The sequence below is a fragment of the Aethalodelphis obliquidens genome, unplaced genomic scaffold (genome assembly GCF_003676395.1).
Source record: "Aethalodelphis obliquidens isolate GAN/ISIS:26980383/991018 unplaced genomic scaffold, ASM367639v1 scaffold7, whole genome shotgun sequence".
In the NCBI taxonomy this organism is placed as follows: Eukaryota; Metazoa; Chordata; class Mammalia; order Artiodactyla; family Delphinidae; genus Aethalodelphis; species Aethalodelphis obliquidens.
This window is the reverse complement of record NW_020837951.1, coordinates 34,738,670-34,753,294: the sequence shown is the minus strand read 5'-3', so window position 1 is coordinate 34,753,294 and position 14,625 is coordinate 34,738,670. Positions and strand designations below refer to the sequence as shown.

Genomic DNA, 14,625 nt, shown 5'->3' with positions numbered 1-14,625 from the left:
AAAAAAAAAAAAAAAAAAAAAAAAAAATTGAATTTTAAAATCTTCCCACAATGAAAAGCTCAGGTCCAAAACGCTTCACTGGTGAATTTTACCAAACATTTACAGAATAAATAATATTAATCCTTCACAAACTCTTACAGTAAATAGAGGAGGGGAGAGCACTTCCCAACTCATTTTATGAGGCTAGTATTAATCTGATACCAAACCAGACAAACATCATTAAGAATAGAAAACGACAGACCAATATCCCTCTCCCAAAAATTTGATAAAAGTCCTCAACAAAATATTAGCAAATCAAACCTAGCAAGATATATAAAGGATTATATGTCACAACCAAGTGGAATTTATTCCAGGAATATAGATAGGGTTGGTTTAACATCTAAAAATCAATGTAATACATCACATTAATAAAGGTCAAAGCCCATATATATGATCATCTCAATAAAGTCAGAAAAAGCACTTGACAAAATCCAACACCCATTTGTGATAAAACTAGGAATAATAGGGAACTTCCTCAACCTGATAAAGGACAGCTATGAAAAACCTACAGCTAAAATCATACCTAATGTTGAAAGACTAAATACATTCCCCCTAAGACTGGGAACAAGGCAAGGATGTCTGCTCTCATCACTTTTATACAACACTGTATTGGAAGTACAACTGCACTGGAAGTACAGACAAGAAAAATAACAGGCATGTAGATTGGAAAGAAGTAAAACTATCTTCATATGTAGAAGATATGATTTTATATATCAAAACTCTTGGGGCTTCCCTGGTGGCGCAGTGGTTGAGAGTCCGCCTGCCGATGCAGGGGACACGGGTTCGTGCCCCGGTCCGGGAAGATCTCACATGCCGCGGAGCGGCTAGGCCCGTGAGCCGTGGCTGCTGAGCCTGCGCGTCCGGAGCCTGTGCTCCGCAACGGGAGAGGCCACAACAGTGAGAGGCCCGCGAACCAAAAAAAAAAAAAAAAAAAAAAAAAAAATCTTGAATTCACAAAACTACTAGAACTAATAAGTTCAGCAAGGTCATAAGATATACTAGATTAATATATAAAAATCAATTGTATTTCTATTCATAAGCAATGAACAGTCCAAAAATGAAGAAAAAATTCCACTAATAGCATTAAAAAACAATAAAATACCTAGGAATGAATTTAACAAAAGAAGTACAAGATTTGTACGCTGAAAACTAAAACGTTGCTGTAAGAAATGTAAGAAGATATAAACGAATGGAGGGAGCATTCCATGCTCATGGATTGGAAGACTCAATATCATTAAGATGGCAATTCTCTCCAAATTAATCTATGGATTCAAGTCAATCCCTATCAGAATTCCAGCTGCCTTTTTTTTTGGACAAATTGGAAGACTCACACTTCCTGATTTCAGAAATTTCTACAAAGCCATAGTAATCAAGAGAGTGTGGTACTGGCATAGGATAGACGTCTAATATAAATTAAGGGAACAGAATTGAGTCCAGAAATCAACCCTTATGTTTATGATCAGCTGATTTTCAATAAAGGTACTAAAGTAATTCAGTAGTTCAGGAAAGGATAGTCTGTTCAACAAATGAAAGTGAAAAGAAAAACTACAGGATGGGATATGATATTTGTAAATCACATCTGCTAAAGGATTTGTGCCCAGAATAGATAAAGAATTCTTCTAACTCATTTATATGTATTCAGATAACCCAATTTAAAAATGGGCGAGATACTGACATAGACATTTCACCAAGGGTGATACACAAATGATTAATAAGCACCTGAAAAGATGTTTGACATCATTAGTCTTAAGGGAAATGCAAATTAAAACCAAAATGAGATACCACTTCACATCTAATAAGATGGCTTTAACAAAAAAGACAGCAACAAATATTGGCAAGAATATGGAGAAACTGGAACTTCATATATTGCTGGTAGGAATATAAAATGGTACAGCCATTTTAGAAAGCAGTTTGACAGCTTCTTAAAATGTTAAACACAGAGTTGCCATATGACCCAGCAATTCCACTTCTAGATATCTACCCAAGAGAAATGAATATATATGTCCACACAAAGAATGCTTATAATAGTGTTATTCATAATAGCAAAAAAATAGAACCAATCTAAATACTTATCAACTGGTAAAAGGATGAACAAGATGTGGTATATCGATACAATAGAATACTATGTGGTACTGAGAAGGAACAAAGTACTATTACGTGCTACAATATGGCTGAACCTCAAAAAAGTTAAGTGAAAAAGCCAAACCAAAAGACACCTTATTGTATGATTCTATTTATATGAAATGTCAGCAATAGGCAGGAAGTAGATTAGTGGTTATCTGTGGCTGGGAGTAGGAAAGGGAATGACTGCTAATGGGCAAGAGTGATTTTTTAGAGTGATGAAAATGTTCTAAAATTGGATTGTATTGATGACTAGATAGAAGGAAACTGATCAAAAGTAGGCACTAAAAACCTATAGCACATTTTTAAATGGTGAAACTTTAGACATTTTCTCTATAAAATCAGGAAGGAGAACATGCTTGCTATTACTACTGCTGTTCACTATTGTTTTGGGTTGGAGGGAGGCAGGGTCCTAGTTGGTGCAGTAAAAAAAACAAGGATTGGAATATATTAGGATTGGAAAGGAAAAAATGAAACAATATCATTCTCAGATGATACGATTATCTGTATCAGGGGCTGGCAAACTTTCTATAAAGGACTGTGTAATAAATATTTTAGGCTTTGTGTGTTATATTTTCTCTGAGCAGCCATAGACAATGCATGAATGGGTATGGCTATGTTCCAACAAACTTTTTATATAAAAACAGGCAGTATCCAGATTTTGCCCATAGGCCACAGTTTTTAGACACCCAGGGTCTATATAGAAAACTCTAGAAATTCTACTGACAGATTACCAGAATTAATTAGCGTTAACTAAGGTTGTTAGATATAAGATCAAAATGTAAAAATCAGTAGTGTTCCTATACATCACTACAAACAATTTAAATTTTTTTTAAGTACATAGTTTTTAGTAATTAAAAAATTTAGTTGGGGACTCCCCTGGTGGTCCAGTGGTTAAGACTCCATGACTCCACTGCAGGGGGCACAGGTTCGATCCCTGGTGGGGGAACTAAGATCATGCATGCCGTGTGGCACAGCCAAATTAAATAAATAAATAAAATAAATAGATAAATAAATAAATGTTCTTAAAAAAATTTAGTTGGTACACAGGAATAAATTGCAACAGAAGATCTGTATAACTATTATGGAGAAAACTAAAATTTCATTTAAGTTATTGTAAGACCTAAATAGAATCTATGGATGAAAAGATTCCTCTAAAATTAAATATAAGCAAATTTTAAAATGAAGGGTATAAACTCATAAGATGGGGAAATAGGAAAGGAAGGAATGACAATAAAGTTTTAAAATCTGGAAGGCAGGAAGATGAGTGGCAACCGACTCAGCAACTCACTTAAACTTACTTACTAGTAAGTACAAGAAAGCTGAATCCTAAACTGGCAGTGGGAAAAAGTTAAGAACTTAAGAATATTTATACAAAATCCTCAAAAATCACAGTAACTGGCAACTCTCGGTATTCTGTAACAGAAAGGGTAGCTAAAATAAGGATTCAAATGAAAGATGTTTAAGAACTTATATCTCCTCCCTTAATCCATACTGCTGGGCTATTTACCTCCTCGCATTTCAGCAGGAATTTTGAATTTTATTCTCTAAAGAGGTAAAATAGAGAATATCTGTATTAAAGGATGCCAAGACACAGTTGAAGGCTTGGGTACCTTACCAAAATCAGGGGGATTAAGTGACCATATGCACACTGAATATTGAATTTAGAGATCCTCACAAGTTCTTTCCGTTAATGAACTAAAGGTACTGACATTAGGAGTTCCTCAAAAAATGGCTTCACCCTATTTAGTGAAGCTCAAGCCTACCCTTGCACTCAGAGTTCCCAGTCAGCTTTTTAGTTCCCCACTCTTAATTATGAGCAGACAGCCAAACATAATCAGACATTTGACAAAAGTTTCTATGAAAAGACTCACACAAATGGGGAGATATCTTGGAAAAAGTAGAGACTACATAGGGAGAAGAAAACTTAAAATTTTAAAAACCTATAAATATCCTCAGAGAGATAAGAAAAGTTATTGCATGCTTGAAGCACTGTATGCTGACTGAAGGATGCTACAGAAAAGAGGAACAGAGGGGACTTTTAAAGTACTGGTATTGTTCTACCTCTTAACATGGGTGATGAATCACAGCTGTTCATTTTTCTTTAAACTCTACATATGTCTTATTTATGTACTTTTCTGTAGGGATGACAAAGTTCACAGTTTTAAAAATAGTTAATAAAATGGGGACTAAAAAACATAGGCAAGGAATAAAAATCTATTCAAAAGGTCATACAGATTTGAAATAGAGCCAAATAGAACTTAAAGAAGTAAGGAAATAGAACTATTGAAGTCTATAAAAACAAGTAGCAGACACAGCTTAAAAAACAGGTTAAGAAAGATATTGAAAAACCAAGATGGCAACATATGCAAATGAGGAGATAGAAAACATGAAAGAGCAGTTATTAGACAAGGAGAGTCAAATGGGAATGTTTCAGATATCTATCTAGAGCTCCAAAAGAATAGAGAAAATAGGTGAGAGGCAATATTGGAATAATGATGGAAAATTTTCCATAATATATAAACAATATGAATCTTAAGATTTAGAAAGTCAAATGAATCCCAATGAAGATATATGAAAAGAAATCCAAATTTACACGTCATAGTGAAACTGCAATACTCCAAAACAACGAGAAGATCAACCAAAGGAAAAAAAATTATCCAAAGTAACAATTCGACTGATAGTAGACTTAAAAATAGCAACAATAGAAGGCAGAACTCACTGGAATATTATCCTCAATATTCAGAAAGAAATAACTATCAACCTAAAGTTATAGGCTCAGCTAAACCTTTAATCAAAGAGTGAAATAAAGATTTTCAGAACTATAAAAAGTGAGAGTTTATCTCAACAAAATTTTATTTAATATACTTCAGAAAGAACTAATAATCTTTAAAAAAAAGTTAGAGATGGAAGAAGGAATGGTGAGCAAAAATTTTTCGTATGTATAAGTCTGAGTGTACATCAAGTGTAAATTCTAGTTTGAAGGGCAAAAATATGACTATCACTGAATGCTTATATTTATGATAACTCTAGGTTTTGTTGGTTTGATTTCTTTTGTAGGTGTACAGAAGATGGGTGTCCACATAAGAAATTCTTTCACACACGTTTTCTCATGAGAATGAGATTAACACCAGATTGTTCCAAAATGTTGATCTCAACGTCCTCTGGATATCTCTTGATTTTGCATGATCTTGACTTAACCAAGTCTTTAGAAGTAGGCAGCTATCCCATTCTGAGAGCAAGAAGAACAACATCAAGTTCAGGTAAGCTTTCCTTTTTTGATTAAAGAAAGTTTTTTCTAAGTAATCTCAGACATGGGGATGGTATATGTTTCTATTCTGAGAATGACAGCAGAAAGAAGGGAAGAAAGTTAAAAGATATTCTTTGGAAAGCTCAGTAAGGAAGTATAATGATCTACATGTATCTCTGACATAGTTTTAATTTGTGCCTCTGTCTCACAAATGATATAGGAAGAATAACTTCTAACTCTAAAAAAAATTTTTTTAGCCCTCTGCTAGCCAGAAAGTCTTCATCAGTATTTGTAGATCACCATTATCTCAAAAATTAGTGATGGCCCAAATTACTGTCAATCTTTTTTAAGTTCTTCTGGAACCCAGCAGAGCTGTTAAGTTATAGTCAATATAGAGTTTTAATTTTAAGTCTGTATTTCATCCTAGACTTTCAGATGTCCAGACACAGGTAGTTGGTGCCATCTTATCTCATGACCTATAAACATCCTCTTGCTAAAGCCCTGTTCCTTTTCCTGTTGCCAATTCCATTGGACTTAAGCAAAATGGGGGCTCAGGAAAACTCTGTACTACATTACATGATAGAGACTATATTATATCTACCTTTAGGAAGAAGAGGGCTGATATAGGAACATACTCATTAGTTATAATATTGTGTTTATGAACAAGAACTCAGAAAAAAAATACTTAAGCATTTGGAAAATATAACGTTCATAAATTGTTGTTTAAAATCAACTTCAAATGGTTGGAATCTTTCTCTATGCACAGGGCCACTTCTGAAGACTCCTTTGGGAATGTGCAGGGCTCATTGTATTGCAGTTGCCTAATTTCACTGCTAAAAGTAGAAATTTAAGTTTTACCAACTTATTTGCAAGCAAGGGATTTCATTAATATGCAAGTACAGTCCTTTTCATTTCAAATTTTTAGGTTAAACATTAATAATCAACTTTAGCTTAGTGAGCTTAGTGAGAAGTAGTGATTTAGAAGGTCTAAATTGGCATGTTTTGCTTAAAAACCAGGAAGGTTTTCTGTCTTCTAAAGGTAATTCTGATACTTAATACCATCCAAAGAAATTAGATTAATAAGAAGTCCCCACAGAAATGTGCGGCCACAAGAAAAGTGTGAAATAGAGACTGCTATTTGGAGAGATACGTCAGACTCACCTATCTGATATTCATTTTATTTTCCCAGATTTCAATGTTAAGTTTGTATTGCATTTCAAAGATGGTATTCACATAATTTCAGTACTGATGATAGAAGTTGTTGGTATGCTTTAAGAAGGATCTGTTCATGTTCTCGGTAATGGACCTGTTTGGATGCCATTCTAACATAAAACAACAGGCCGAACAGCTCAGTTTTCATTCTTGCTGAATTTTCTTGTTCCATTTCACTACAGAAATGATGGGAAACCTAAGATGTTCCTATGTTTATTTGGTTTTTCATTTTTATTTCACTTAAGGAAGTCATTGATGTAAAAAGGGTTTTAGAAAGGGACTAGGCCTTAGATTGGACATTCCAAAGAGCTATCTTGCCCACCTCAGTCTTTTTTATAGGCCACTTTTAGGTGGATATGTACTTGCCGTGTTTCAGGTGAACTTTAACAATATGGTTCAAGTAGATGATTAAAAAGTTAAGAGACACTACCAGAGTTTTGCTAGCTTTACTGTCGGAACGTTTTTGTATTTTCAAGATCTTACCACTTTGTCGAGTTCATCCGGTCCTAGAGTTTCTGGTTCACCTTCTCATCATAGTGATTCTAATTCATCTTCTGAGAAACACATGTCACGAGCCTCACAAAGAGAAGGTAGGTCAAAAGTTGGATTTCATAATCTTGAATACAGATTCTAAAATAGCTTTTTTTGGTTTGATTTTAATCCTTAAAAATAAAAGCCAATAGAGATGAGGCTATTCCTTGCTCCTCAGTAATTTTCAAAAAGCTAACCAGGGAATTCCCTGGCAGTCTAGTGGTTAGGACTCAGGACTTCCACTGCAGGGGGCATGGGTTCAATCCCTGGTTGGGGAACTAAGATCCCACATGCCACACAGTGTGGCCAAAAAAACAAACAAACAAAACCCCAAAAAGCTAACCAGTCTCTAGGGTTGAGTATCTTGGGCTTACATTTTTGTTGGAATTTGAACTTTAGTTTTATTTTCTGGATTAAGTTTGGTCTAGTTTGGAGAGGGAATAGTTGGGAAATATAGACTCCAATCAAGGTTGTTATAGAAATTAAATGAGACTATGCATGTGATAGTGCTATGTAAATATAAAGGGATGAGTTTATCAGGTGCTTGTGCAAGTTGCCTGGTTCCAGCCCAGCAGGCTTTTTGCTTTGCCATTTCCTTATCTCAGCAATGTCTGGCAGCCTCAGAGGGGTTGTGGGATAAAGAGCTATAATCTGGCCCCACTCTACTTTTGCCAGTTTTTCCCCAGCCAATCTGGGAGAACTAGCTGCTCAGTCTGTTCTATCCACCCCTTAATTGAAATGCTTTCTACCTATGCAAATTTCACTCATCATCCCTCTCCGTACTAATTCACATCTAAGCTCTTACAGCACTTTTTGTTCTCCTCTTGATGGACTGATGGCCAGATATATATATTTTTGTAATTTTGGGTCACCTTTTGGAAATAAGCATATCTCCTACCTAGATATTTAGAGGCAGGACTATACTTAGACTTATAATTAGTGTTTTCCCTGGGTGGCCTCATCTGGTAAGTGCTCAATAAATGCATTCTTGATTACTTTGCCTGACTACTTCCAAGAATGGTTTGAGAGACCTTCCTAACCTAAACCTATAGACTATCCACCATCCTGTCCTCTGGATGTTGAAGACTATGATGTCTCATTTTAAGGTTAAATATTCCTCCTCTTAGAGATTTATGCCCACATATGTAACATTTCTCCTGTGGATTCTTAGGGATGTAGCACAAATAAAAGTGAAGTAACTTTGGTTCAAGTAAAATTAAGGAGGCCCTTGACCCTCCAGTCTTCCCTACCCCATCTCCACCCTGGCCCTGTATGGTTTCCCCCCCCCTTTTGCCAGCTCTTGAGCAACCTCCAAGGAGCAGAGCTCAAAAACTACTGCTTACTTATTCAGAATGGGTTTCTTTTCTGCTTTTGTTATAGATTTTCAAAATTCTTGAAATAGGGTTCGTTTTTTTTCTAAAATTGTTGTTAAGGTTCAATCACATGTGAAATAATTCTTTAGGTATAATTTGGTTGTGAGAATGTAATTTAGATCGTCACAGGTTTCTGTCAATGCTGCAGTAATCTTAAGGGAAGCTTTTAAAAGAAGATAGCACATCTAAGTGCGAAATAATTCACGAAGGGTCTGACAGAGGCAGCTCATTATCTTTAAAGCAACTCCTATAGGCAGAGAAGTGCTGAAATATTTCTCTTGATAATAAATTTCTAAGCTGCTTCCTTACAATGTGTATGAAAGTGGTTCTCCACATACTTGAGGGATATGACATACTCCCATTTGTAACAATGGCTCACTACAGCAGTCAATTTCATTGGGGGCCAGGTAGAAAGAAATGATGGGCCATAGCAGAGTACCAGGAATATGTACAGTTGGCAGTATCTCCCACCCCTTGTTTTGACATGTCCTGTGTGAGTTGTCCTCTCTTACCTCCAAAATTATACATTGATTTGTTGTTTATAGCACTGTCCTTGGGGGCCATAAGTCCTGCTCCTTGCACACATCTTTCATCTATATAAAGGCAGTCCTCACGGCTTCCAGGTATTTCCTTCTCTGGACTAGAGAGCATCAGGTCCTCTGAGATGAGAATTGTTGTCTTTTACTTTTCCAGATTCCTTTCATGTCACATAACTTGAGATGTAGATCCAAATCAAAAGGATTCCTAGTCAGCTTTAACGCCTTAGCGTTAGGTTATTGTTGATTCCTGCTGCAGGAACTTAGATTCTTTAGTTCTGTCATACCCCTTCCCCCATACCCACCCCAAAGACACATACCCCATACGTTGAAGGGCACCATGGTTTTTTATATGTGGTAGCATAAGGGGCAGATGAAAGAATAAAGGCATGAGGGTGGCTGCCAGAAATCAAAGCTTTGATGAGCTACCTTAGTCCTTTGATAATACAAATTCCACATCCTAATTTTCTTATATCTCAGGAATTTCACCACGAAACAGTCTTGAAGTCTTAACCCCTGAAGTTCCTGGTGAGAGAGACCGTGGAAATTGCATCACATCGTTACAGCTGCACCCAAAAGGCTGGGCCACTCTTCTTCGGTGCTCAAGCAACACTGATGATCAGGAGGTATGGGCAGCAGCACTCCACCTTCAATGGGGCTGACTGAACAAACTGCCGTTGCCATGTGTGCTCACGGTGTCTTTATCCCTTCAAAATCCTTCCTCCTCTCTGGCCTGTGTGTGGCAAGCAGGAAGTACTTTAAAGGAGTCATCAGCTCAGATTGAGCCCAGCTTAATTCTTGCCTCCTTCATCTCAATGTGAAAAAACCCTTATATAGTAAACATAGGACTGAGCTAAGCTGGCTAAATGGGAGGTTTTGCTATAAGCCAATGGAGTATTATGATTTTCTCTTTTTAAAAACCAGGGAAAGCTTTGGGAAAGGAAGGGACTGAACTGATAACTAGGGGAAAAGATCCTATATGAGCTTATGATTCTCCTTACTCTGGAAAGCAGGAGTCTTTCCAGAGCTAGCTAGCTAGTCACTACCTCTAGAAGCCACAGCTAACAGGAGAGAAGAGTCTTTGAAGTGTGTAGGAGGAGAGGTACTCTAGGGCTTAGATGTCTTAGCCCTAAAATATCAAGATTCTTGTTACTCTCTTGAGTAACAGGAATTCTTGAAAAGGGAATTATTACTTCAGAAGTCACAGTGGCCTCAGGGAATAAAAGGCTTTAAAGTGTCATAGTACAGAAAAACCTTGATATGAATGTAGATAAGACAGTACGGGACCTGCAAGTTTTGTTAGTTGGGAGAGGGGTAGCATTCATCTGAATGATTTCTTGGAACAATTCTGTAGCTTTGGCATTCTGTGGAGCTTTTTTTTTTTTTTTTAAAAAAAAGATTATCTGTAGCACTGTTTGGGACTCTGTAACTTTTTGTTTTTTAATTAGTTGAAGTATAGTTGCTGTACAATATTATATAAGTTACAGGTGACAGTATAGTTATTCACAATTTTTAAAGGTTATACTCCATTTATGAGGCTCTATGATTTGTCTCTCTTCTCTCCCTCTAGTGGACTTGTGTCTATGAATTCCAAGAAGGAGCCCCCGTGCGACCAGTCTCACCTCGCTGTTCTCTACGACTGACTCATTACATTGAAGAAGCCAACGTAGGCAGGGGTTATATCAAAGAACTTTGCTTCAGCCCTGATGGGCGAATGATTTCTTCCCCACATGGCTATGGGATTCGCTTGTTGGGATTTGACAAACAGTGCAGTGAACTTATTGACTGTTTGCCCAAAGAAGCCAGTCCCCTGCGGGTGATCCGTTCTCTGTACTCTCATAATGATGTGGTACTGACGACAAAGTTCTCTCCAACACATTGTCAGATCGCCTCCGGGTGCCTTAGTGGACGGGTTTCTTTGTATCAGCCAAAGTTTTAGGCACAACTTACATCAAATAAGGAACTCTTCTGGTGTTTGAATTATATATTACTTCAATTTAGGTGAAGTATTTTCTTTTTAGAAGATCTTAAAAGTTTGGGTCAAGATCCTAGTTCTTACGGGTCCATGAACACACCTGTGACCTGAGTACTTGGTCGTCCAGCATCACAGGGGCATCGCCAAGTTAGACTCCAGGCAGCACCATCTTTTGCAGCATTCCTAGGCTCCTGCTGATCTGTGCCACTGAACTCCAGTTCTGCTGGTTGTTTTGCATGGTAGCTCTTGTCAAGTTTCTTTCTTTTAATTCTCTTTTCTGTTTTTCGATTTTGGTATGAATTTTGTGGACATTTGGCAGGAGTTTTGGTTGGATTAGGAGAAACTCGTGATGCTAGTGTTGAATAAAACCTAGAAGTTTGATGTTGGCATACTGGTTGAAAAGAAATTTCATCTTATCAGTATACTTGGCCTTTTAAAGTTGCTGTTGTTTCTCTATAATGAGCACAGATAATGGCATTATTCTTACAAATGTTATAGTTTTGCAGCAAAATGTCTTTTAAGTTTCCTGTTAAAATTATACATATTTTTCACTGTGAGAGGGATTTTGTTGTGAAATTCTAGAAAAAAAATTACCACCTCTCTTTGTAGTTTATTTGTATGAACTTTTAAATCTGTAGCATGTGTCCTTACTTGGTATTTTGTTCCTGTCAACAGCATTAGAAAGGAAAAGAGAAGGAATGGGCTTTGGTCATTTCTATTGTATAGAAGAGGATTTATTTATTAGATTATACTTTCTATCTGGCCACAGAGTGATGAGAACAATGTGGCTTAGATTTTCTGTTTCCTCTGCCAGATTATTTAAATCACAGAGGATGACAGGTGGAGGGAAAATCGAGAGTAAAAACGTTGTGTTTTTCTCATTTTCCTTGAGCTTAACTCTCTTACCATTTATGAAGGGAGAACTGTGATTGTCTTCAAGCTGTTGTCATAACTGTGGTGGTCCGTGACTTGGGTGTCATGACTAAGACCTTTTGTTGTGTTTTGTTATGGAACACAGCAAGTACAAAGCATCACGCAGGGGCCAGGCATAAGGCTGACTACTCTGCTGAAGTAAGCAGCTTTTTTCTAGTCTCCTCCACTTGGAATGGGACTGTCCTGAGAAGAGATTTGCCAGAGGCTGGAGTAATTTGAGCCACATGCTAGCTTTTTCCCTCTTAGAACACATTCTCTTAGGCCAGTGGTTCTCAAACATTAGGGTGCATTATAATCACTGGGGAGCTTGTGAAAAATAGAGAAACCTGGCCCTCACCTTAGGAGGTTCTGATTCAGCCAGGGAGAGGACAGGAATCTGTATTTTTAACACGAACCCCAAGTAATCTGTATTCAGGTGGTTCCTGGATCACAGCTTCAAATATTACTACCTTAAACATCAGTAAATATTTCTGTACCCATCAGGTGCTTAACACAACTCCCAGAAGGTGTTTTGATTATTAAAAAAATAAGCAAATAAAAGCAATTTTAGAGGTAGAAAGTAACTTAAAATGGACTCAATCTCGTTATTAGATGAATGAGAGAAGTTAAGTGACTTGCCTAAAGTCATCCTGCAAAATTAGTGGCAGAGCCAGGACTTGAATTCAAGTCTCTTAATTCCTTGCTCAGGGCCATTTCTACTGTATTATGCTGGCTGTTAAAACAATGACTTATGAACACTTCTTTTGTCTTTAAGTTGTATTATTGTGAATACCTTTAAACTGGCCAGTAGATTGAAAAAGGAAGGCATGGGAGTATCAATGCTGAGAATTCCAGCCATAAGAAGAAAAGTGTTTTAAATCTTATAGAAATGTTTAAGCAACCCAAATACATGAATAAAAATGACACTTTTTGTAGAACCTGCCAGACAGCCATTCACGCACGTACAGAGGGTACATCTCACTTGGATAATGTTGGCTGTAGGACAAATTTTAAAAATTAGATCTTTCTTACCATGGATGTTAAAAAAAAATTGGAAATGTTTTAGTCATCAAAAAAAGTACCCACAGTGAAAACACAGGTTTGCCATAAACTTTCTTAAAAACACATATTTAAGAGAAAATAAAGAGACAAAAACACCTAATGTTGATATTAAAAATAAGCTACTGGGCTTCCCTGGTGGTGCAGTGGTTGAGAGTCCGCCTGCCGATGCAGGGGACACGGGTTCGTGCCCCGGTCTGGGAAGATCCCACATGCCGCGGAGCGGCTAGGCCGGTGAGCCATGGCCTCTGGACCTGCGCGTCCAGAGCCTGTGCTCCGCAACGGGAGAGGCCACAGCAGTGAGAGGCCCGCGTACCGCAGGAAAAAAAAAAAAAAAAAAACCTACTAAGTACAAAGGTTGTATTGATAATCAAAAGAAGTTTCCATATATTGCATCTCCTTGGGAGAGTGCTCCATGTCAGATGCTGGGCCCAAATGTTGCCCAACTCTAATAAATTTCAGTCCGTGATTCAAGAATATCTATCATGGGTCAAATAATGTAGATACTTTACTAGTAACTCTCACAAAAACTGCAAGGTAGGTGGCATGAGCACCAATGTACTTTGGGGGAAATGGAAGGTCAGAAAGGTTGATTTGACATAAGTCACAGAGCTGGCATGGGGTGGCAGCACTGAGATTCAAACTCAATGTTTTAGTTCCAAGCCTGTGCTTACTACTCTACCATTTTGCCCTTTAGTTTGTAAAGGATGGTAAACTGGCCTGTTAATTTACTTATTGAACACCCTCTGGAAGTTGTTTATTTCAGAGCTGGCTCATCTTCTGCACCATACAAAAGAACATTTACAAGATAGACAATTTCCATTAGAATTAACGCCATAAACTGCAGGGCACACATACAGTCCGTTCCTAACTAAAAACCCTCATGTAGGGTAAGTAGCTATAAAGTAAAGAAAAATGGAGGATTAATAGCCTTATACAAAAACAGAGCCTCACAGATGAGAATTAAAAATTAATAGCAAACTCAACAAAACCTTTGTCCTCTCTGAGGTATTGTCATGATCAGGAAGTCATCAGGGGATATTAATCAAGGAATTAAAGGGCATCAGGAATGCCATACTATTGGAGGAGATTACACTTAAAATTTCAAGATCCCATTTCACCTAGTGTATAAAATCTAATCTGGTGTTTTTAACTCTAAAATTTTATTTAGTCATTTTTAATCATGATAATTGGTAAATGTATTATAATTGATAATATAATTGTTGGTAAGTATAGTATAAATTATACATGTTTTAAAAAGCTTTCTGCAGAACAGTATATTTATGGCGAAGCTATGTTGAATGAGTTTAAAAACATCAAATATACCGTAGTTCCTTATTTTCAATTGTGAAAATGAAGTGGCTGATGCAGAAGAGACCTCTATTTTTATCTTTTGAAAATGTCTGTGGTCTTTTTTCTCAGAAGCTCAAAGAGCATGTATATTTTGTTTCTCCTTGTTACATCCCCGGGAAGAGGTTATACCAAAAATTTTAGGAAAACAAGCATGAAAAAGGTAAATCACATATTCCTCACTCCTATGTCTAGAACCAAGATCACATCATATCATTGTTAAGGCTGTTTTCTAGAAAGTGCAATATAGGAAAAACACTCTGAGAC

At 37.0% G+C, this 14,625-nt stretch overlaps 1 protein-coding gene across 2 annotated transcripts in view; it reads left to right on the top strand.

Annotated features, from left to right (window-relative positions):
* The window catches only part of DCAF10 (DDB1 and CUL4 associated factor 10), a 53,876-nt gene extending 41,135 nt beyond the window's left edge, over nucleotides 1–12,741 (top strand). For both annotated transcript variants that reach the window (XM_027105455.1, XM_027105454.1), the window contains 4 exons: nucleotides 5,221–5,423; nucleotides 7,099–7,212; nucleotides 9,543–9,688; nucleotides 10,633–12,741. In XM_027105455.1, coding sequence (XP_026961256.1) covers nucleotides 5,221–5,423; nucleotides 7,099–7,212; nucleotides 9,543–9,688; nucleotides 10,633–11,001 — 832 coding nt within the window. In that variant the 3' untranslated portion in view covers nucleotides 11,002–12,741. The remainder of the gene's footprint in view (nucleotides 1–5,220; nucleotides 5,424–7,098; nucleotides 7,213–9,542; nucleotides 9,689–10,632) is intronic.
* Nucleotides 12,742–14,625: the final 1,884 nt, after the last annotated feature.